The sequence below is a fragment of the Pungitius pungitius genome, chromosome 17 (assembly GCF_949316345.1).
Source record: "Pungitius pungitius chromosome 17, fPunPun2.1, whole genome shotgun sequence".
Taxonomy (NCBI): Eukaryota; Metazoa; Chordata; class Actinopteri; order Perciformes; family Gasterosteidae; genus Pungitius; species Pungitius pungitius.
In genome coordinates this window covers 17,583,529-17,605,416 of record NC_084916.1, presented here as the reverse complement: position 1 = coordinate 17,605,416, position 21,888 = coordinate 17,583,529, and the positions used below count along the sequence as shown (strand labels likewise).

Sequence of the window (21,888 nt, the reverse complement as noted above, 5' to 3'; positions counted from 1 at the left end):
TAGAAAAATAATGAATTGTAATGAATGTTTAGTTAGAAATAGGATTTATTGTATGTATGTGTATATATATTTCTGATTTCCCACTGTGGGATCCAGGCCCCTTATATGATAAATGTGGCATGGATTACACACTTGTGTAGGTGAGAACTTCCTTTCACAGTGATTGAACAAAACTGTTCTCCGATCCTGTCATTATAAATATAAATATCTTCTACTTTACCTGTGTCGCTTTATCAAAGATGTGGCAAACTTCTCAAAACTACTACGAACTTCAAATCGTTTGTTGTACTTGACATGGTCATAAAAAAGGGATATTTCACCCAAAAATCCCAAATACATCTTTTCTTCCTGTTAGTCATCAATTTAGTTGGTTTTGGGCTGTTTAATGCATGACCTCTTTCTTGCACAGCTTCTACAAGAACGTAACTGATTTAAAGCAGAACGACTCAGCAACACGATATCGATGCTGTGTGCTCTCAGAGATAAAGTCCATATGCAATATCAAAGATGATTTTATTTACAGAAATCTCTTTTTTTTAAAACAAAAGGCAAAACTGAACATCTTTGATCTCCTTTAAAAAAAAAAAAGCTTCCAGAACAATCACTGACAAACCCCCCCTGGCTCCTCTCCTCATCACCGACAAGAACTTCATGGATTCCTTGCAGCTTATTTCTTTTTTTTCTCGCGACCATCAATTACAACAGTAATGAAGAGGAGTTTGTAGTCAAACCCTTTAAGACGTTCAGGCTTTAAGTCTAAACTGGGAGCACGAGGAGGAGAAAGAAAAGCCTTTTAATACAAACGAGCGATCACAGATCAGATGACAATAGTTCCGAAAGGGACCAAATGATCTTTGTGTCTCCGGTGGTTAAAGTGAAGCAGCCTTCTACGGCAGAACCAGCTGTCCTTCCCTCCATGAATACATGTCACGTGTGTGTTACGGGCTTCTTCTTATTCTTCTACAGAAGGACGACTCATAATCCACTACGTCAGGAAAGGACATTCTGGTCTAGTTTTTGACTCCTGGGACGAGAAGCAGCCTTCAGGGCGGAGTGTCTTCTAAAGGACTAATCACTCCAACGATGGACGTAGTGCTTCTCAGCACCGTTCATACTGCATCCGTGTGACGTTCAGAGGAACAATCCCTCCCGTCAGTAGTTACCAACATGTTCTACGCGTCGAGAATCCAACGGAACTAAAACACTGATTCGTGCAAAAGATGGAAACTTTGCAATTAACCGCAAGAACGAAAAAAAACGTCCTAATTGAGAAATGTGCTCGTTTCGTATTTTAATCACATGTACAATAACGTACACAAATGTTAGCGAGGTCACACAAGAGACCAGTAGTAAGTCGTGAGAGGTATTTCACTACAGCAGCGAGCCACTTTACGCCAGACCCGGTGATCGAGCGGGTCCAGAACTCGGGTCAAAACGCACTGAGCGCTGCAGGCGCCGTCAACCAATCACGGTTCTCTGAGCAAACGTAACAAGCAACTAAGCAAAAAAAGAATCATTTGCGTTTCGACCTCAAACTCCCAGAACCCGATCGCACCTCGAGCCGGTTTCATCGCTGCGTGGTTCTGTCCACACACACACACACACACACACACACGCACACACACGCACACACACGCACACACACGCACACACACACACACACGCACACACACGCACACACACGCACACACACGCACACACACACACACACTTTCCTCGAGCCCTTTTAGAGTAAAACTCAAAATCATTCAAATAGATCAAGAAGAAAAAAGCATCCCTGACATTTTTCAAGAAGGAAATTAAGATGCATTGTGTTTTTAGAATTATTATTATTAACTTAAATAGAAGCTTTTTATTTCTTAGTCCTCCGTGGAGTCCGTGTCGTTGTTGATAAAGTCTTCTTCTAGCGGCGAGCTGCCGTTCTGAGTCCCCCACTCGTCCTCGTCGTACTCGATGCTGTCGTTGTCCTCCAGCAGCTGGTCGTCCGCCCCCCCCCCCGCGCCCTGGACGCCGGCCCCCGCCTCCCCGTCGCCCGCAGGCTCAGCGTCCGGCTCTCCGTGCCGGTCGTCCCCCGGGTCCGCTGGGGGGGCGGCGGCGAGGTCCTGCGGCGCCGCGTAGCCCCTGTTGTTGTTGGAGAAGGCGGTGGTGTCCCTGCTCTCGTCCTCCACGTAGACCCTCTGGTGGCACATGGGGCACGTGTCCTGGATGTAGAGCCACTTCCTCAGGCACAGCGCGTGGAAGTAGTGGTGGCAGGGCGTGATGCGAGCCGACGTGGCAAACTCCTGGTAGCAGATGGCGCACACGTCCTCGATGTCCGTCAGCTGGTCGCCGCGCATCTCCGGGAGGGAGTTGATCTTCTTGACGGCCGTGCGGCGGTTGGTGAAGGTCTTCCAGCCGTTCTTGGCCTGCAGGTAGATGTTGAAGTAGGCGTGCAGGCACATCATGCATGCGCGGATCTTGCTGCCCGACTCGAACATCATGGTGTAGGCGCCGTTGCCGAACATGATGACGCCAAACAGGAACTCGATGATGTTGCCCGTGGAGCGCACGTAGTAGACGTAGTCGTCCAGCTTCTCCCACAGGACGTTGGAAAAGCCGTCCACCATGAAGAGGCCATAGACCGTGAGGGACACCACCACCTGCAGGACACAAGAGGGGAGCATCAGAACCATCCTTTAGAGAACTACGGACGGCCTCAAACCACCTGAGAGCCTCACAGAACCGGAGGACCTCACCTTGAGGCAGAGCTCCACGCAGAAGGCGGTGACGGCGAACAGCCAGGTGTTGAGGGCGTAGTTGTGCCAGAGGGTGTAGCTGAGTGCCACTGGGAGCACGAAGAGCGCCATCGACACCAGCAGGACGGGGAGGTGGCGGCGGACGGAGGAGACGTGGGAGGCGCTCAGGGACATGAGGACGGGGTCGGTCATGCCGTGGACAAAGTGCAGGATGGCAGTCAGCAGAAGGCACATGTTCCGGCTCAGGCGGACCTGCCGGTAAAAAACCACACGTCATCTATGAGATGCTCCGTCGACAGTTCCACACATTAAAAAAAGGCCCAGCATCGCTTCCCTAAACCAACTAGTCGCAGAGCGGGAGTGACGTACCAGGCGCTCCTCTGGGTCCAGGCTGCTGAGCCCGGTCTGCAGAGCCAGGATGAAGAACAGAACGGGAGCCACGAAGCCCAGACGCTTGTCCTCCTCCTCCGTCGACCCTGCAGGGTGATGAGGACAAACTTCAGGAGAATCCTTACAGACGGTAACAGCAGGCCAGATCCAAAACACACACACCTATGAAGGCCAGGATGCTGAGGCCGAGGTAGTGTGCGACAGAGGAGATGACGGCGCTCATCCCCAGCACGGTGAGCGTGGAGTCACAGCCAGAGATGATCAGGTTGCTGGTCAGATCCCAGAACACGTCCCAGCTCAGCAGGTAGCCCTGACAACAGCGCAGCCACACGCATTTAGAAACTGACCACACACACACCTACAGTGGGTTTAGCAACCGGGCCTGGGCTCCATCAGAGTTGATGCTGCCACAGGGAGAAGACGTTTGTTCTTGCTTCACATTAAACAGTTCTACAATTATTAAATAGGTCAAAGAATAATTGAAAACCATTGAAAAGGAATCTATCATTAGGTACATGAATTTGCAAATCCGTCTATCGTGATGTTTTGATCAGCTACATCATCTGTTGCATTAATGGGTTGCATTTGGACCACATGTGAAAGAACACCTTCGCATTCACACCAATGAATGATGTGGTCAATGAAAGCGCTTTTGGAGGAACTGTGGCCTCCGAGACCGAGCGGTTCTGACCTGCGAGTCGCCGCTCCCGTCTACCAGGCCCCCCGTGCCGTCCCTGCTCTCCCTCCTCGCCGCGCGCACCACGTAGACCAGGATCAGCGCCTGGGCGGTGGCCCGGGTCAGCCAGAACACCCGCAGCACGTCGGGGAAGCGGATCCTCTTCCAGGTGTCCTCCAGCAGCAGCTGAAGCCCGTAGATCCTGTACATGTGCCGCACCAGCAGGTAGACGTACCGGCACGAGTAGTAGAACCACTTCAGCCTCGCGGCCAGACACACGGCCGTGTGCAGCGCCAGCACCAGGCCCGAAAACACGGCCACCAGCTGCCTGACGTCGGCGGGCAGCTCAATCATCAGCCCCCACAGGGGGATCATGATGTCCAGCACCACCAGCGCGGCAAACACAGACTGGAGGTTTAGCAGAACCACGTAGCCCACGCCGAAGACCAGCTGCACCGCCGCCACGCCCAGCCACAGCGTCGGCCCGTTTCTGGGGATCAATCTGAAGCCCAGCGCCGCTTTGTAGTAGGCGCTGTAGAAGTCTATGTGGGAGGTGGCGTAGTAGTTGATGAGCACCGCCACCACGCCCAGCAGAACGGCAGAGAACAGAGTGTAGAACTTGAACAATGCCTTCTGGGAGAGCAGCAGCACCATGCCAGAGACCAGGACACCTGAGACACAAGGGATGGACATCAGTAGTCAATAAAATAAGACTATTTAGGACTGGAGCTGCTTAGTGGGTCTGATAAAACAATATCAACTGAAGAACAAAAACAAACGAGATGCCGATGGACACTGGAAGCTCTTTGGTCAGAATTTGACTCGTCAGCAAAGAGACAAACGTCTATCAAAACCTGTGTGGAGGAGAGTGAGTCTGTATTCAAAAGCGTGAACATAAAAAGGATTCAAGATTATTCACACATCCACATTTCCTTTATATATAGTGTACCCTTCTCTTCTATTGTGTACTGCGCTATTTGGATTGTTGTCCTCAACTTTGACAAAAGATCAATAAAGTTGCTCATCATGTCCTAGTTGAGGGATTATGAGATTAGTTTAAGACAACATTAAAAAGAGAAACAGGAGCATGTTGTCTCGTCTATCACCAGGAGAACTTCATGGAGGCCGCTCAAAGGTAAACTGTACAAACGGAGAGTTATGCAACCTGCTGCTTGTTTGCCTGTGAACGAGGAGCCCACATTGCTCTGAAGAGAGAAATGCTGCAGATGTGGTTTATGTAGGCCACTAAAACATGCTTTAGAAGATGTATGTTCACTTACATAGGAGAAAACACAAATTGCATAAGAAATGCAAACAAGGCATTTTAATTCAATATCATGATTTCTGCCATGAGATTGTGAATAACAAAGGGGGGGGGGGGTTAATGAGGACAACGGGGTTAAGAGGTCACATGATCGGTAAAACATGAAAGATCACAATTTGGCTACACCGTTTATTTCCATTTTAAAAACAAATTTGAAAGATTTGATGGTTTTAGTTTTGATAAAAAGCTTTGTATTCTTTATGCTAATATGTTAATATCAAAGTAGATTTTTGCCCTATTGGTGAGACACTGAGTGATTAATACAGAATAGCTCTGGTGCTTTTTTTACTTTTATTACTACAGGTTTAACAGTTTAAGCTTTTCTAGGGGGATCAAGAAGGACATATTGACAGGCAGAGTGCCAGGCGGCCTAAAGGTACCCAGAGGACCACCCAGAGAATTCCAGCGGGGATACAGAATTTACCGCAACATCCCGGATGAACAAAAATACCTGCCTTAACGTTAGGTAGAAACTGTTAGCATCAAAAGAAGACTGAATCCGCGTCATGGCAGCAGAGCCACCACTGTGTCAGTTAACAGTGCTCGTGTCCGTGTGACTGCCGGTGGTTTAATCGGCTTTATTCGGTTGTGACAGGTGACATAGCTTCACACTGCCGACTGACGTCACGGCTAACGTCCGTTGAGCTAACGCTAGCTGTCAGTTGGATACGTGATGTTTGACGGAACTTTGAGGCTTCTACTTACCCGTGACTCTGACCAGCACCTTGCCCATCGTCCCGGCCCATCCCGAACCCGGGTCGTAATACGAGTTAAAAATGGCGTCGATAATAAAGATACATGGAACTCGCAGGGCCACATCAAGCAGCGCTAAGGCCTGCTGGCCTAGCCGGGCTTGGGTGGACGCCATGGAGGCTTCAATGGTCGGCTGGGGGGGGGGGGGGGGGGGGGGCTTACAGTCCTCGGCAGCCCCCGGCTTTTCCAGGCAACATTAAAACAAACAACAAACAAAGCAGCCGCCTGCCCTCCTCTTCGGTTCCGCTTATCTGGCAGCCCGGGAGCCGTCCGCCATGTCCGCCCAGCTCAACCTCCTGTTGCTGCTCCGCTCTAACGTTCCCGATCGCTGCCTCCACCGGCCCGGTACACGTCAGGGTCCTCCCCGGACTCCCGGCCCGTCCGATATCCCGTGAAGTACCTGGATATCTTCTTAAGTGGCCATTTCCCCCCCTGTGGTCTCGGTTGCTTGGGGTACACACAGTAGAAGTTGCCCTGGCAGTTAGTTCCGGCGTAATGTGACGTCTTACGTAAGAGGGCGTGGCAGATGACGTGCCGGTTGGTTAAGATGATGCGTTGCAAAAGCACTTTACTTATGGAATGCAAAACCACGTTTACGCTTTCATGTTTCGATGTTGTTTTACAAAAATAGTAACTTATTCTGAACCTATATGCATGTTAACATACGTTTTCAACAACTTAAATAGTGGTAAGGTTTTAGTCAAGTTATTTACAATAACTGATAAATTGATGCAATCTTTTAGATGCTTACATATTCTTAAAAGCATAGACAGCCTTATGAATAAATAGTATTAATAAAAGAAAAAATAGTGTAAAGGTATTAATTTACAAGCACATGAAACAAAGAAAATAATTAAAGCACTCAGGACAAACCCATTAAAAGGAGATTTATTTTATTTCAGAAGCCAGATTAGAAGAAGTGACCAAGTGACCCTTCAGACACACGCAGACACTAATTCTTGAAGGTCATACGAGTCGCTCTCCTGGAGGCTCATCTTACTTCGTCATCGGCTGGAGCTGAAGAAGACTCTGATGGTGTTGTTGTAGATGGCGTTGGCCAGCTCCAGCGGGTCCTCTTCCCTCGCTGCCGCCATCACCTCTAGAACTTGTCTGCAGGAGAGAAACCGTGAAATCTAGACACCAGCTCAGGTGAGGTTAAAACTGCTGACATCATCCAGTGAGTTCCACGACAACATTGCTCACATGATGTGACAGGGCTCGTTCCTGTCCTTCAGGCAGTGACCCGCCTCCCATTTCTTCTTTGTGGGAAATGTAGTTTTTATATATTTGGAGCCCGCATGCGTGTTCTTCACGCCGCACCACGGAGCATCTGTGAAGGAGCAGGACGTATTCACGCATTAATAAATGCGGGACAGCAACGCCATGCACCAAACATCTGGATCTCTATTATCATGTGATGATAAAGCCATGAAACATAAATAACTTTAATAATGTGCTGAAAATGATTTAATCTGATGATGTAAGACAACAATTCGGAAGCAGTAGTACCTGGAATATCAAACATTTAATAATTATGCTTCCCCCTTGTTTTATAATAAACTGAAGGCAACCCACCCGTTTCTATCATGAGTCTCTCAGTGGGGACGGACTTCATGGCTTCGATATTGTCCTCTGTCTTCAAGGAACTGAAAAATAAAAATAAAAGTAAGTTGTAGTATGAAGAACTAGATAAAGATAATAAACCAATGAACTAATGTCATGTGAAAATAAAATAAATATATGATACCTTCCTTTGTTTAAAAGCAGATTACATTGAAACTAGTGCCATCAGTTAAACCCATTTTAACGTCATTTGTTTATTGCGAGATTAACGCTTTCTTTAACGCTTTATTAATCGCTTGACAGCACTAATTGAAAAACATTCCCTTCGTCGAATCGTAATTGTCACCTTCCTTATTCTCAGAAGCTAGACCATGTCGTTGTGTTGTATTTTCACCTTGACCTTCCAACCCACTTGAAGGAGTGGTTTTGGGACTCGAGGCCCACTCACCATCCATTGATTCCGATGAAGAGGTCCAGGTCCACGAGGGCGGCTGCTTCCTGGGCCGTCCCGTCGAAGGAGTGCACCTGAAAGGGAGGAGAAGTTTCAGGGAATCCGCTGGGTCGAAGTTTAAAGCCTTTAGTGATTTAACTTCTTTACCATGATCCATTTTATATGAGGGAAACTGCCACTCCAGTTAATTAAAGTTATATTTGTCTAAATGTTTTACAACGATGACGACATCCTGTACTGCGGAAAATATTTCACAGACGACTGAACAGTATAAAAATAAATGTCCTCACCACTCCTCCGACACATCGGTCTCGATTTCTCTTCACAATGTCTGGTCAAAGAGAGACAGTAACAGTACAAGGCTTTAATGATCAATCACAAACACCAGGTTGTGAGAGAACAAACCTACCGATGAAGTCCTGGTGGGAGCTCCTGCAGTGGAGGAACATGGGCAGCCGGGTCTCCTCCGCCAGCTCAAACTGCTTCTCAAAGTATCTGTTGCACACCAGCGAGTATTCAAAGGCCTCACTCCAAACGTGTCATCTTGTATGTTTGATTGCTAATACCAAGAAGAACGACAAGATGACTAATCGAGTGTGGACAACAATTTTGATGATTCGTTCATTATTTACGTCATTTATTGCATTTTCTATGCATTCTGTGTAGTGACCAGCAGGGGGCGACTCCTCTGCTCCCATAGACGTCTATGAGGAAATGACTCTACTTCTGTGTAGTGACCAGCAGGGGGCGACTCCTCTGCTCCCATAGACGTCTATGAGGAAATGACTCTACTTCTGTGTAGTGACCAGCAGGGGGCGACTCCTCTGCTCCCATATACGTCTATGAGGAAATGACTCTACTTCTGTGTAGTGACCAGCAGGGGGCGACTCCTCTGGTCCCATAGACGTCTATGAGGAAATGACTCTACTTCTGTGTAGTGACCAGCAGGGGGCGACTCCTCTGGTCCCATAGACGTCTATGAGGAAATGACTCTACTTCTGTGTAGTGACCAGCAGGGGGCGACTCCTCTGCTCCCATAGACGTCTATGAGGAAATGACTCTACTTCTGTGTAGTGACCAGCAGGGGGCGACTCCTCTGCTCCCATAGACGTCTATGAGGAAATGACTACTTCTGTGTAGTGACCAGCAGGGGGCGACTCCTCTGCTCCCATATACGTCTATGAGGAAATTACTCTACTTCTGTGTAGTGACCAGCAGGGGGCGACTCCTCTGCTCTCATAGACGTCTATGAGGAAATGACTCTACTTCTGTGTAGTGACCAGCAGGGGGCGACTCCTCTGCTCCCATAGACGTCTATGAGGAAATGACTCTACTTCTGTGTAGTGACCAGCAGGGGGCGACTCCTCTGCTCCCATAGACGTCTATGAGGAAATGACTCTACTTCTGTGTAGTGACCAGCAGGGGGCGACTCCTCTGCTCCCATAGACGTCTATGAGGAAATGACTCTACTTCTGTGTAGTGACCAGCAGGGAGCGACTCCTCTGCTCCCATAGACGTCTATGAGGAAATGACTCTAATTCTGTGTAGTGACCAGCAGGGGGCGACTCCTCTGCTCCCATAGACGTCTATGAGGAAATGACTCTACTTCTGTGTAGTGACCAGCAGGGGGCGACTCCTCTGCTCCCATAGACGTCTATGAGGAAATTACTCTACTTCTGTGTAGTGACCAGCAGGGGGCGACTCCTCTGCTCCCATAGACGTCTATGAGGAAACGACTCTACTTCTGTGTAGTGACCAGCAGGGGGCGACTCCTCTGCTCCCATAGACGTCTATGAGGAAATGACTCTACTTCTGTGTAGTGACCAGCAGGGGGCGACTCCTCTGCTCCCATAGACGTCTATGAGGAAACGACTCTACTTCTGTGTAGTGACCAGCAGGGGGCGACTCCTCTGCTCCCATAGACGTCTATGAGGAAACGACTCTACTTCTGTGTAGTGACCAGCAGGGGGCGACTCCTCTGCTCCCATAGACGTCTATGAGGAAACGACTCTACTTCTGTGTAGTGACCAGCAGGGGGCGACTCCTCTGCTCCCATAGACGTCTATGAGGAAACGACTCTACTTCTGTGTAGTGACCAGCAGGGGGCGACTCCTCTGCTCCCATAGACGTCTATGAGGAAACGACTCTACTTCTGTGTAGTGACCAGCAGGGGGCGACTCCTCTGCTCCCATAGACGTCTATGAGGAAACGACTCTACTTCTGTGTAGTGACCAGCAGGGGGCGACTCCTCTGCTCCCATAGACGTCTATGAGGAAACGACTCTACTTCTGTGTAGTGACCAGCAGGGGGCGACTCCTCTGCTCCCATAGACGTCTATGAGGAAACGACTCTACTTCTGTGTAGTGACCAGCAGGGGGCGACTCCTCTGCTCCCATAGACGTCTATGAGGAAACGACTCTACTTCTGTGTAGTGACCAGCAGGGGGCATTTAATGAACTTACTTGAGTTGAGTCTCTTTTGGGCAAAATTCCAATCTGTCGAAGTCTGTAACAGAGAGAAAAGACACATCAGCGTCCCATTCAACGATTTAAACTCCTAATGTCACGACCCACACAACTTTTTGCAGCACCAGTCAGTCGAACCCACCGAGTCCGCACTCCCCGACCGCCACCACCTTCCCCCGGTGCGCCGCGGCCAGCTCCATCAGCCCCGCCAGGTACTGGGATTCTCCGCTCTGCTCAAACTGGGAGCAGCGGGTGGGATGGCAGCCCACCGTGCAGTAGAACTCCTCTGTGATAACGAGGGGCGGATTTCAAAGTTCAAGGGGTTTGGAGGGCGAAAAAATGGACTTTGTGGATGTTTAACAGCCACCTCATGAATTCACATTTACATTTTATCTTCAGTGGAACCTTAAAAGCCCACAAACGTCGTGGTTTTCGTTACCTCTGGTCTCAGCGAGTTTAAGGGCCTCTCTGCTGTCCTCGAGGTTTCCTCCTGTGATCACCAACTGCAACCAAGCAACCGCTTTAAGAACTTATTATTACACTAATAACGGAAATGAAGAGAAAGAAGTCAGAGGGTGGACAGCGTGAGAGGGCTCCATCCTCTGAGGACTGCAAGTGTCTGCACCCGGTTTCAGAAGAAGAAGCCTCACCTTTTCCACTCCGGTCCTGAGAGCTCGGTCGACCACCTGCTGGAGGTCATCTGCCACAAAGCCACAGATCAGCAACTGGTCTCAGGTCACCTGGTCTCAAGACTACTGGTCTCAGATCACCTGGTCCCTGAGTAGCTCACCTTCGTGCTTCTGCTTCCCTCGGTAGAGTCCTCTGAACATGGGGTCCGTGAGGTTCACACCGATATCTGAAGACAGGATGGAAGCCATGAATACACACGGCAGTGCAATAGAACGGTCGAACACAGCAGACGAGAAGCTGCTTTGAGGACTTTAAACCAGCAAATACTTAGGACCATTTCTTAATAAACCACTTGTTTGATGTCGAACCAGAAGAAGCCTCCCTGCACGCAGGCTAACGGCTAGCTGCCATGCTAACGGAAACACGCACTCTGGTCTGTTACCACCAGTGGCGTGTATGACATGTATGACATAAAAACACCATTCCTTTATGTCGTTTGGACATGAAACAGTGCCTCACCGATGAATTTGTGTTGGGACATGGCGGTACGAGCAAAACGTCTAAAAACAACCGCACATGCAGCTCTCTGCAGTCCCATAGTGCGTCATTACCGTAATACTGCGAGAGAGGGAAAAGTTTAACTTTCTTTGATTTAATCTCCGTTGGTGTGCATTACAACTAATCTACAGTGTGGACTAAATATAGAACGATCAAGTGAAATCAATACAATAACTAACAAAAATAAAATAAGTAAGTAAACCAATACGCAAAGCAAACAACATGTATTTTCTAATTATTTATTTAAAATAAAGTAATGGGAAATCGATCTCGCCGTATTCCCCTCTGATCCAAATGATGTGGATGAAAGACAAGGTGAAGCGTGAGGATCCTGAATAAGAGGAGTAGAGAAAACACGTGTGCGCTTTGTGAGCATCTTTACGGTCACAACGTCCACACGGCGCAACCTCCCAGAATCCTCCGCGCCGCTAGCCGAGAAGGTGAAAATGGCCACTGCCTATCTCAGCCACCAGCAGAAAGTGTTGCGGCTATACAAGAAGTCCCTGAGACACCTGGAGTCATGGTGCATCTTCAGGTGAGCGGAGGTGTCTTCTTTTAAACTCCGTAGCAGCTAAACAAATAGCGAAGGACGTCGCTGCTCTACTGTACTGTTTGCTAACAAGCTAAACAACTAAGCTAAACGCTAAGCTAACAGCTAGCCAGGTCATCCATTCCTCAAGTCGGTCAGTCCCGCTAATAAAGCGATCACCGACGGCTGACTCGGACGAGATCTTTCTAATATTTAGACCAGGTTACGATCACATTTAATTTATAATTATATTATAATTAATAACCTGTTCTGATCTGAATGAAGACACCCAGAAGTCCTCCTCCATGACACCCACAGCTGGTGGAAATTTGAGGAATTCGTTTAGTTTTAAAATATCACATCTCATGGGCTCATGAATCACGTTTCTGTCAGATCCGTTATTGTCATTAAGTTATTGATCAAGAAATCAATCGAAAAACGTATAAAAATATATTTTTTTAACTGGTAGTTAATATGATTGAATGAGTTCTATTTATATATGTAACTACATACATGAATGAAGTAATTCAAAAAGCAGTACTTTTGATGATCTGCTGACTATATGTTCTCCCATTTTAGATCATTATTGGATGAAAGCTAATGTTATTTGGGGTTAGAACCAATAACGTATTGACATTTGCATGTTTCTGTCCAGAGAAACGAATGTTTTCTGTGGAGCTGAAATGATGCAAACACAGCTGTTGCTTTGTCTCCGGCATCGGCACCAGATGCCTCGCGTTGACCGTCCACACCTGGTCCTCCTTCTGTCTCTCATCCGTCCGACTGAAGACAGGTCGCTGTTTTGTTTTTTCTATCCTCACAGGGACAAGTACCGGTTCTACGCCTGCATGCTGAGAGCTCGCTTCGATGACAACAAGGAGGAGAAGGACATGGTGAAGGCCACCGTGATGCTGAAGTCGGGAGAGGAGGAGTTCTGGGCTAACCAACACCCGCAGCCCTACATCTTCCCCGACTCCCCGGGAGGGACGTCCTACGAGAGATACGAGTGCTACAAGGTGGGCCCCATATTATTTTGCCTTTAATGCAAACTTCTTATTTATTTATCTCCCTTGGGTTTCTGGACGATGCTTGTAAAGCTCAGTTTGTGGGTTAAAAAACACTCATTTGAACTTATTAGTTGACAGAATGTCGCTCTGTGAGGCGGTTTAAATGTTTGCCATTTTGTTTCTTATTTTTTGCATAAAGTAAAGCGGGGTACTACTACACCTGTGATGAACCAGATCAAGTGATGAATCTGATCTGTGACTCATGTTGACACCGCCCTCTGCTGGAGGTGTGAAGGTGGTGCAACGTGACTTCTGCGTCAATCAAATCTACATCACATGCTCATGACACATTCCTGTAAAAATCTTGGGTGGAGTTTTTATTCTTTTCTCAAGGTGGCATATTATAGCAAAGAAAGAAAGGAACCCTTGGATGGAGTTTTTCAGACCAAAAGTCATCCTAATGTAGGTTCCCTGAGCTGTGAGCTTCTGTTCCAACAGTTTCCGGAGTGGCTGCTGGACCACTGGCACCCGTCAGAGAAGGCCTTGTACCCCGACTACTTCTCCAAGAGGGAGCAGTGGAAGAAACTGAGAATGGAGAGCTGGGACAAAGAGGTGAGCTCTCCTCACGTCAAACGAATCCCACATTTTACTTTCCACCAAGGCACCGCTTTCATTTTCCCATCAATCCCAGATTGGTTCAGCAGGGTCATCTTCACAATTTAAATTTAATCACTTTTGTGATTTCTGAAGCTAACACTGGTCCATAAAAAAACAGCACTTTAGTCAACTTCATGTCACCAATCAGGAGATCAGTTTGATTAGAGTGACGTTTAACCTCCCCTCACAACCTAATTCAAATGTGTTTTCTGCTTCTGTTTGGAATCATTATTCATTGAATATCTTTGGCCGTCAGACCAAATTAAAACCTTTGTCATTCATAACAACAACAACAAAAACAATAATAATCCATTATTTATTGTAAATGTTTGCAGGTCGCTCAGCTGCAGGCTGAGACTTCAGCCGGAGGCCCCAAGACCGAAGCCCTCCCTCCTGCCCGCCAAGAGGGAGACCTCCCCCCTCTGTGGTGGCAGTACGTCACCCGCCCCAGGGAGAGGCCCACATAAACACCCCCCACCCTCCACCCTCCTCCCTCCACCCTCCACACTCAGCAGCAGCACAAAGCTGATTCAACACATTTCTGAGTAGAATGTTGTACTAGTCGTTCACCTGTGCAGGTTCAACATCTGAGAACACAACCTGCCTGAATGTGTGACTTTGGGATGCCCTGTAGTATCAATGAATAACTGTTCTAATAAATAATTATATCGTGTACATTGCATCTTGTTGTTTTTACTGCTAAAGAAAATGAGTAAATGTGAGTCCATGCATCTTTTCTACCTCCATTCATCCTGACACACAGGTGTTCACACTCCTGCTTGTGAGGGTGGAGAGAGCTCTGAGAGCATCCATGATCAGTGTCTTTACTGGTGTGAGAGACCCAACGAGAGCTCAGTGACGATTATCAGCCTCTAAATGTGTGAGGTGACATTTTTTGAGTATCTGATGGCAGCACGCGGTCCATGGCCCGTTGCTATGGGGACGAGCGCGGCCTGAAGCCGCTCGGTCGCATCATCATGGTGACGGCCTTCAGGGAGTAGAAGTCTGAGTCCTTCAGGGAGAACCAGACGATGCCGTCTGGGCCGAGCAGGTTCTGAGCTGTGCGAGAGTAGCGCCCCCCCTGGAGGGCGAAAAACAACGTTGACACGTTAAATAGAACGTTGAGTGGGCGGCGACTTCCTGAGCCACGTTCTCGTCACCACCTCGTAGTGGACGCCGTTGAGGTTGGCGCGGAAGCACTGGTGGAACCACCAGCCGGCGTGGCTGATCTCGGCGCAGATGTTGCCGGTGTCCGGCGTGCTGAAGCCGCGCTGGTCGTGGTACCAGCCGAACGAGTCCGCCACCGTTCCACTGAAGCCGGACACGTGGAGGCGGTACTGGTCCTCCTCGTCCTCTATCCTGCACGAGGAGGAGAGGATACAGATGTGAAGAGGACGCCGCCGTAGTCAAGTGACATCAGTTTGGAAAACTGTTTTAAAGCATCAAGTTCAACACCGTTTTTTCAACCAGACGGGAAACAAGGGGTTAGAGCTAAGTACAATAAGTTCTAAAATGAAACACTGACCTGTCAATCACAGTGAGTCCCGCCCTAAAGCCTCCCCTCTTTTATGGTCTCCAGATAGACCATTGTTTACTAAACATCATGCCGTGTTGAAGACAGAAACTAGAGACTGACACCATAAACTAGTGTTTACAATGTTTACTGAGGGAATAAATCAAGAGAGAAGTAGAGTCATTTCCTCATAGACGTCTATGGGAGCAGAGGAGTCGCCCCCTGCTGGTCACTACACAGAAGTAGAGTAATTTCCTCATAGACGTCTATGGGAGCAGAGGAGTCGCCCCCTGCTGGTCACTACACAGAAGTAGAGTCATTTCCTCATAGACGTCTATGGGAGCAGAGGAGTCGCCCCCTGCTGGTCACTACACAGAAGTAGAGTCATTTCCTCATAGACGTCTATGGGAGCAGAGGAGTCGCCCCCTGCTGGTCACTACACAGAAGTGGAGTCATTTCCTCATAGACGTCTATGGGAGCAGAGGAGTCGCCCCCTGCTGGTCACTACACAGAAGTAGAGTCATTTCCTCATAGACGTCTATGGGAGCAGAGGAGTCGCCCCCTGCTGGTCACTACACAGAAGTGGAGTCATTTCCTCATAGACGTCTATGGGAGCAGAGGAGTCGCCCCCTGCTGGTCACTACACAGAAGTAGAGTCATTTCCTCATAGACGTCTATGGGAGCAGAGGAGTCGCCCCCTGCTGGTCACTACACAGAAGTAGAGTAATTTCCTCATAGACGTCGTAAGGACTAATCCACATCACCTGTTCCGTCTACCTGAAGCTGTGGTAGAGGGCGTGTCTGTGGGCGTGGCTCCAGTCGTGCAGGTCGATTCGGAGGCTGTGGTGGCCCTGGTTGGACAGCAGGTGGAGCTGTCGGTTCCCCAGCCAGTGTTCCTCCTGCGGCTCTCCGAAGCCTTCGCGGTACGCTGACCAACCGCGGTTAAAACTCACGGAGCCGCCGTGGCGCCGCTGGAACACCGTCCAGCCTCCGCCTGGTGGAGCACACAGCGAACAAAGCGTCACGTCTCTGTGTCCGGGCCTTGCGTTGGATAACTCGTGGCCGCATGCGTCTCACCCCCGGTCTCCATGTCGCAGTAGACGGGCAGGGCGTTGCCAGGCGACGGGATGATGGTGTAAAGACCGGAACGACGAACGCCACTGTGATAGAGGGACGCGCAGTCCGATGGACAGAAAGACAAGCGGGGTCCATCTGGGGGACCATAGACAAAGAAAACTGTCACCTAACAATGAAACTCTTGGTCTGCAGACTGAGGGTCAACAAGCTCCACCACCCCCCCTTTGAAGTCAGGACCCTGGGCACTGAGCCCGAGTTGTGAGGTCAGGGTCAGGACGGCCCATCGGTCGGGTGTCTTTGGGCCGAGCCTGGACTCCTGGCCCATCCTAGCACTAGTGCTACAGGGCTCGGAGCAGTGGGATTGACAAGATGCCTCCTGCACCTCCCTTGGGATCATTTAGCTATTTCTTACACATTGTGGGTGTAAGAGTTGGGGACCGGCATTGCAAGTGTGGGTGGTGGCCTCGTACCTGGTGGCCGTGTGTCTCGCACGGCGAGCAGCAGCGTTGGCGTTCGGACCACTTTGATGGCGCATGCGCCCGAGCTGCGGCTCACAAGCTGCGCGACGGCGGCCGAGAGGTTGCGGAGCTGCGCCTGCAGATCGCGCAACAGCGTCGCGTGCACGCGGCACAGCGGGCCGGCCTCGGCGCGACGCGACTCCAGAGGGTGCAACCGCCGGTCAAGGGGAGGCTCTGAAGAGAGACCTTCTTCATCCTGAGAGTGAAAAAATGAGTTTGACACTGTTTTCTGAAACTGTTGATTGTTCAGGATTCTACTACAGCAGGTTCAAACCACCAAGAGGACGGATGAATGAGGTGAATTTTTTTTGATTACAGTAGATGCACGCTGTGAGCTGGAAGGTAATCCTGTTAGCATTCAGGGTTAAGGAGGACTTAGTGGGTGTGAAAACATGGAGACAGAGAGACAGTACTCTTTGCCCTTATGAAATATAAACTGCCTCCAATAGAAAGAACCGTCATCATGTTTGCAGGATGTTACAATGAGTATCAAAGTTAAACTGGGAATGCGACTTGTTTGTTGATGCTGTTTTTCGGGTATCCCTCTTTTGGGGAACATGGATATATGTCCAAACATTCATGACAATCTGATGTAACTACAGAAAAACCAAACAACATAAAAAAACCTGCTCCTGCAGGACTTTATTTACATCACGTTGAACCTTTTCCTTCAAAGGGAGTAGACCGGTGTACCTGCACCTCCAGGGACTTGACCCGGTGGCGGTGGCTCCTCAGCTCCTCCGTCAGCTCCGACGTGGTCTCCCTCAGCTCCTCCAGCTGCTCCTTCCTGTTCTGGTTCTCGTGGAGCCAGAAGGAGATGTCGTCGGTGCAGCGGAACATGTCCGGGCAGCGCCGCCGCAAAGCTCCCGCCGCCACCGGGGGCAGCGTGGCCGCCAAGCGGCACTGGCCCCCGGAGCTCAGCTGGCTGCTGTACTGGCCGCACTGTGCCGAGGAACCGCCGATGGTCCGCCGCAAGGTGGGGTTGGCTCCGTCTTCAGGGGACAGGTCGGAGGGCGTCCAGTCTTTGTTCAGGTCCCACTTTGTGTCAAAGCTGTTGTCCGGCCTCGTTTGGACGTCGGTGTCCACCATGTTGGGATGTACGTCCTCATGTTGTCCAACCTCTGGGCGTTCATACGAGGCCGCAAAGTCACTGGTGACACGGTGACAGCGGCGGGTCAGAAGGACACAGGCTAGTAAGAGGGTTCGCCAGCTCATTCCGGGCATTCAGTCACGGACCTTGGCTGACTGGTGCTGTATCCGTAGCAACCTCAAGAGAAGCCATCGGACTCAATAACTCCACCTAAAGTCTTGGTGTATAGGACGACGAAGAACTGAAAGATGATGATGACGACGTCAGCAGATTCTCCCTCCCAGCTCTGTAAGGATTTTAAGGAGGTGCTCAGGTCTGGAGCTTCATCCAGTGAACATGGTCACAACCAAAGTCATTGGGGTTCTCAATGACTCAATTGTCCTTTGACAACAGTCTTTTTAAACCAGGACTTGAGTTCACAGCAAGGTCAAAGGTCAGACTGCCCAGTTGAATCTTTAGTTAATGGAGACCCAGGTCAAGGAAGAGCGATCCCTGACGGTGCATTCAAGGAAGCTCAGAACTGTGAGATTGAAGAGTGATCTGAAAAAAAGGGCAACATTTAAATGCTCTGAATCCCTAATCCTGCTTTAAGAGTTAATAATTGTATAGAATCATTCAACTTTAACATGACACTACTGCTTTTCGCAGTGACTTCGTCCTACGCACTTTTTTCCTTTTCCCAAAACGCACCTTCACAACAGTTCGTGCTTTGAACCACACCACCACACGATGCCTTTGCAACAAGACCAAAGGGAACACATGTTAGAGGTGAACATCTAAAGCCACGGCATCGAGGCCGCGGAGCGGAAACCTCAAATCAAACACCTTTACATGACTTTTAGGTTTAGGTTGAATCCCTCACCTGTCGCAGCGCTGAATTCATCCCAGAGGAAAAGCATCAGGGCCGAGGGACGATTTGCTCCTGTGTGTGTGGGTGTGACTGCGCACCGTGTATGACATCTTATCCCGATAATCCTCTGACGGGATTGGCAGCCGGTGGCCTGCAAGGTAATAGATTACATTGAATGGGTTTAGAATAATGTGACAGCACGTCACAGTACGTGAGCGCTGATCACGTTGATTGATTCACCCACAAATAGTCAATCACAGTGTGTAGTCTAATCATTCATGTCAATGATCCGCCATCATCCGCCTGCAACACACATGGAACCACACACCCACGGTCCAAAGGTACTTTGGAGTGGACACAAACGGTCTTGAATGTACTTTGCAGCTACTGACTTTTGGCTGTAATATCCTTTGATTTCTCTCCAGTGGGGACAAAAGGACAGAAAGACGGAAATGAAAGACACAAGTCTGTGAATAAAGTGCCTTCACTTCTGATACTGTGTCGATAAAGTCATCGGTTGGCTCTTCGGCCCCTTTTGTCGTGCCATTACCTCTTTGTGTTTTTCCTGAGCTTTCTGGGAAGTGTGTGTGTGTGTGTGTGTGTGTGTGTGTGTGTGTGTGTGTGTGTGTGATGGGCTGAAGGGAGGTTCAAGGCTGTGGGAGTCCTCTAATGGGTTTATATTTACCTGCCTTCCTCCAGAAGATGCTCTGTTTGTTCCATTAGGGAAGCAGATTGAGACCAAAACAACACAACTTGAGTTCTCCATTAAGATTCTGTCTGAAAACAATGTTTTGCAGCAACGTTAAACATTTTGAGAACACGACATTGGAAATAAGAATACTTGAGGTAAAGTGGTAACTTTACAGAACAATGGGTAGCTTTGATGTAGATCTTAACAGAAAGTTGCAGCATGAGACTCTTGGTGGAAGTTGATGAAGACGAAGCCCTCCAGATGAGAGTTATGTGAACTGTGCAAAGATGAATCATGAATAAAGGAAATTGTGCCTCCATAAGCAGCGCGGTACGTTTTCTACACAATGTCACCGTGCTTTATGTATCACTCAGATATGATACATTTTCATATTTTTCTCCCTCTGCTTGCCTTCATTTAATGGATTTCTGTTGCCTTTTATGGTTCCATTTTCCCAAAGTTGCAAAGTTGACGTGTTTGGCGGAAGGTTCACTCTTTTCTTCTGTTGGTGGACGCAGAGCTGAGAGAAGCTCCGGCTGCATGGAGGTCTGGCTCCAGAGACACTGGTTTGATGGAGGGTGCGACTGGTTGCTCTATCAAAAGCAGAAGGAAGTGGAAGTGTCAACAAGCCATAAACCAACCTCCTCAATGCTGAGGAGAAATATGAAGGTCTCAAAGCCTTGAAGGGAGTTCTCTGTTGTCAGAGGGAGGGTCCCAGTGGTACACAAAGGCTCCTGGAGGACACAGAGCTTTAACAAATGAAGTTGATCCTCATCCACCTTTTCCCCGGGGGTCCGTTAAACAAGTCAATCCCCTCCCGGACCCATCATCCGTCACACCGACGGCTCGGTGAATGGAAAGAGGCGGCAGCAGGCGTGTGTGTGAGTAACTGTAGACGCTGACCCCGCAGGTTTGAATCCCCTCTCCCACCCCTGTGACCGCATGTCGGCCCGGTGCTAATCCTCCCGATGCCTCGGTGACCTTCAGCGCGCTCGGCGGCGGCGGGAAACTCGCGCTTCCTTTTGTGGAGCGCTTGGTTTCCTCCAGCTTTGGAGGTTGTTGTGTTTCCTCTGTGGAACCACAACGTCATTGTAACAGCGCAAAGGGACACTGGGCATGACGTCTCACCCATAATTATACACCTTTTGATTTGAAACGGCGAAAGAAGATTTTGTGTAAATCTAATGTTGCAGCAGGGAAACACTAATGGGATTCTTCCATTGGATGTCTGATTATTGCACAAAATAATCTGCAAATGAAAATCTTCATCCATTTTATGATATTTGAAGCTGCAGAAGTAGAAAGTTTAAACTCTTACTCCAGTCATGAGTAAATGCAAGAAGGACGACGTTTACTCCTTTTACCACTCGTTAGCGCCTGCTTCTTTCAAGGCACACAAAAAGGGATTTTTAGACCATAAAACAATATCTCTCTATGGAATAACTTTATAACAAATAATAACAATTGAAGTATTTAAACTATCAAAGATACTTCTTTACATACTCATCCACATGTAAACATTTTAACGACGTTGTTTCATTCTCAACAGGTTAAAAAGTGGATTTGTCTTACTGTGGCACTCTGTCCCATGCTGCTTGGCAGCCATAAAAGAATGTTTTCACCCACTTTGGGCCCTCATTCGATTGGACACAGACATGTCAGCTGACATTTTATACATTGTTTTTATATAGAAGGATATGATGAGAAATCCTCTCCGCTTGTTTTAACCACTGCCCTTTTTTCATCTGGCTTGGAGTCACTTTTTATCGCTCTATGTGTGTGTGTGTGTGTGTGTGTGTGTGTGTGTGTGCATGTGCGTGTGTGTGTGCGTGTGTGTGTGTATGTATGTGTGTGTGTGTGTGTGTGCGTGTGTGTGTGTGTGTGTGTGTGTGCGTGTGTGTGCGTGTGCGTGTGCGTGTGTGTGTGCGTGTGTGTGTGTGTGTGCGTGTGTGCATGTGCGTGTGTGTGTGTGTGTGTGTGTGCGTGTGTGTGTGTGCATGTGCGTGTGTGTGTGTGTGTGTGTGTGTGCGTGTGCGTGTGTGTGGGTGTGTGTGTGTGTGTGCGTGCGTGTGTGTGCATGTGCGTGTGCGTGTGTGTGTGTGTGTGTGCATGTGCGTGTGTGTGTGTGTGGGTGTGCGTGTGTGTGTGTGCATGTGCGTGTGCGTGTGTGTGTGTGTGTGCGTGTGTGTGTGTGTGTGCGTGTGTGTGTGTGTGCGTGTGTGCGTGTGCGTGTGTGTGTGTGTGTGTGTGCGTGTGCGTGTGTGTGTGTGCGTGTGTGTGTGTGTGCGTGTGTGTGTGTGTGCGTGTGTGTGTGTGTGTGTGTGCGTGTGTGTGTGTGTGCGTGTGTGCGTGTGTATATGTGTGTGTGTGCGTGTGTGTGTGTGTGCGTGTGTGGGTCCTTGGCTGGCATC

General features: G+C 48.9%; 4 protein-coding genes across 5 annotated transcripts; 1 reads left to right on the top strand and 3 right to left on the bottom strand.

The window, feature by feature from the left end:
• Positions 1-42: 42 nt before the first annotated feature.
• Positions 43-6,364, bottom strand: rnf139 (ring finger protein 139). The gene is made up of 6 exons (XM_037473761.2): positions 5,831-6,364; positions 3,817-4,472; positions 3,288-3,435; positions 3,105-3,211; positions 2,736-2,987; positions 43-2,639 (listed from the first exon to the last, which is right to left on the bottom strand). Exons 1-6 carry the CDS (start codon positions 5,991-5,993, stop codon positions 1,860-1,862), a joined length of 2,106 nt encoding a protein of 701 aa, XP_037329658.2. The 5' UTR covers positions 5,994-6,364; the 3' UTR covers positions 43-1,859.
• Positions 6,365-6,757: 393 nt separating this feature from the next.
• Positions 6,758-11,837, bottom strand: tatdn1 (TatD DNase domain containing 1). 2 transcript variants are annotated; one of them, XM_037473851.2, is made up of 12 exons: positions 11,507-11,837; positions 11,148-11,213; positions 11,008-11,057; positions 10,797-10,860; positions 10,500-10,643; positions 10,355-10,397; positions 8,302-8,387; positions 8,183-8,223; positions 7,890-7,966; positions 7,454-7,524; positions 7,082-7,208; positions 6,758-6,988 (listed from the first exon to the last, which is right to left on the bottom strand). In XM_037473851.2, the coding sequence occupies exons 1-12, from the start codon at positions 11,583-11,585 to the stop codon at positions 6,883-6,885; spliced, it is 954 nt and encodes a 317-aa protein (XP_037329748.1). In that variant the 5' UTR covers positions 11,586-11,837; the 3' UTR covers positions 6,758-6,882. The 2 variants fall into 2 exon arrangements, with proteins under 2 accessions (XP_037329748.1, XP_037329750.1); XM_037473853.2 differs by lacking the exons at positions 10,500-10,643; positions 10,797-10,860; positions 11,008-11,057; positions 11,148-11,213; positions 11,507-11,837 and having other exon boundaries at positions 8,302-8,451; positions 10,355-10,394.
• A 99-nt stretch (positions 11,838-11,936) lies between these two features.
• On the top strand, positions 11,937-14,411 carry ndufb9 (NADH:ubiquinone oxidoreductase subunit B9). The gene is made up of 4 exons (XM_037473904.2): positions 11,937-12,080; positions 12,898-13,090; positions 13,580-13,693; positions 14,074-14,411. Exons 1-4 carry the CDS (start codon positions 11,992-11,994, stop codon positions 14,203-14,205), a joined length of 528 nt encoding a protein of 175 aa, XP_037329801.1. The 5' UTR covers positions 11,937-11,991; the 3' UTR covers positions 14,206-14,411.
• A 261-nt stretch (positions 14,412-14,672) lies between these two features.
• LOC119219541 (microfibril-associated glycoprotein 4-like) lies at positions 14,673-17,935 on the bottom strand. The gene is made up of 6 exons (XM_037474808.2): positions 17,540-17,935; positions 16,799-17,042; positions 16,329-16,463; positions 16,029-16,245; positions 14,902-15,097; positions 14,673-14,819 (listed from the first exon to the last, which is right to left on the bottom strand). Exons 1-6 carry the CDS (start codon positions 17,933-17,935, stop codon positions 14,673-14,675), a joined length of 1,335 nt encoding a protein of 444 aa, XP_037330705.2.
• Between the last annotated feature and the right edge of the window lie 3,953 nt (positions 17,936-21,888).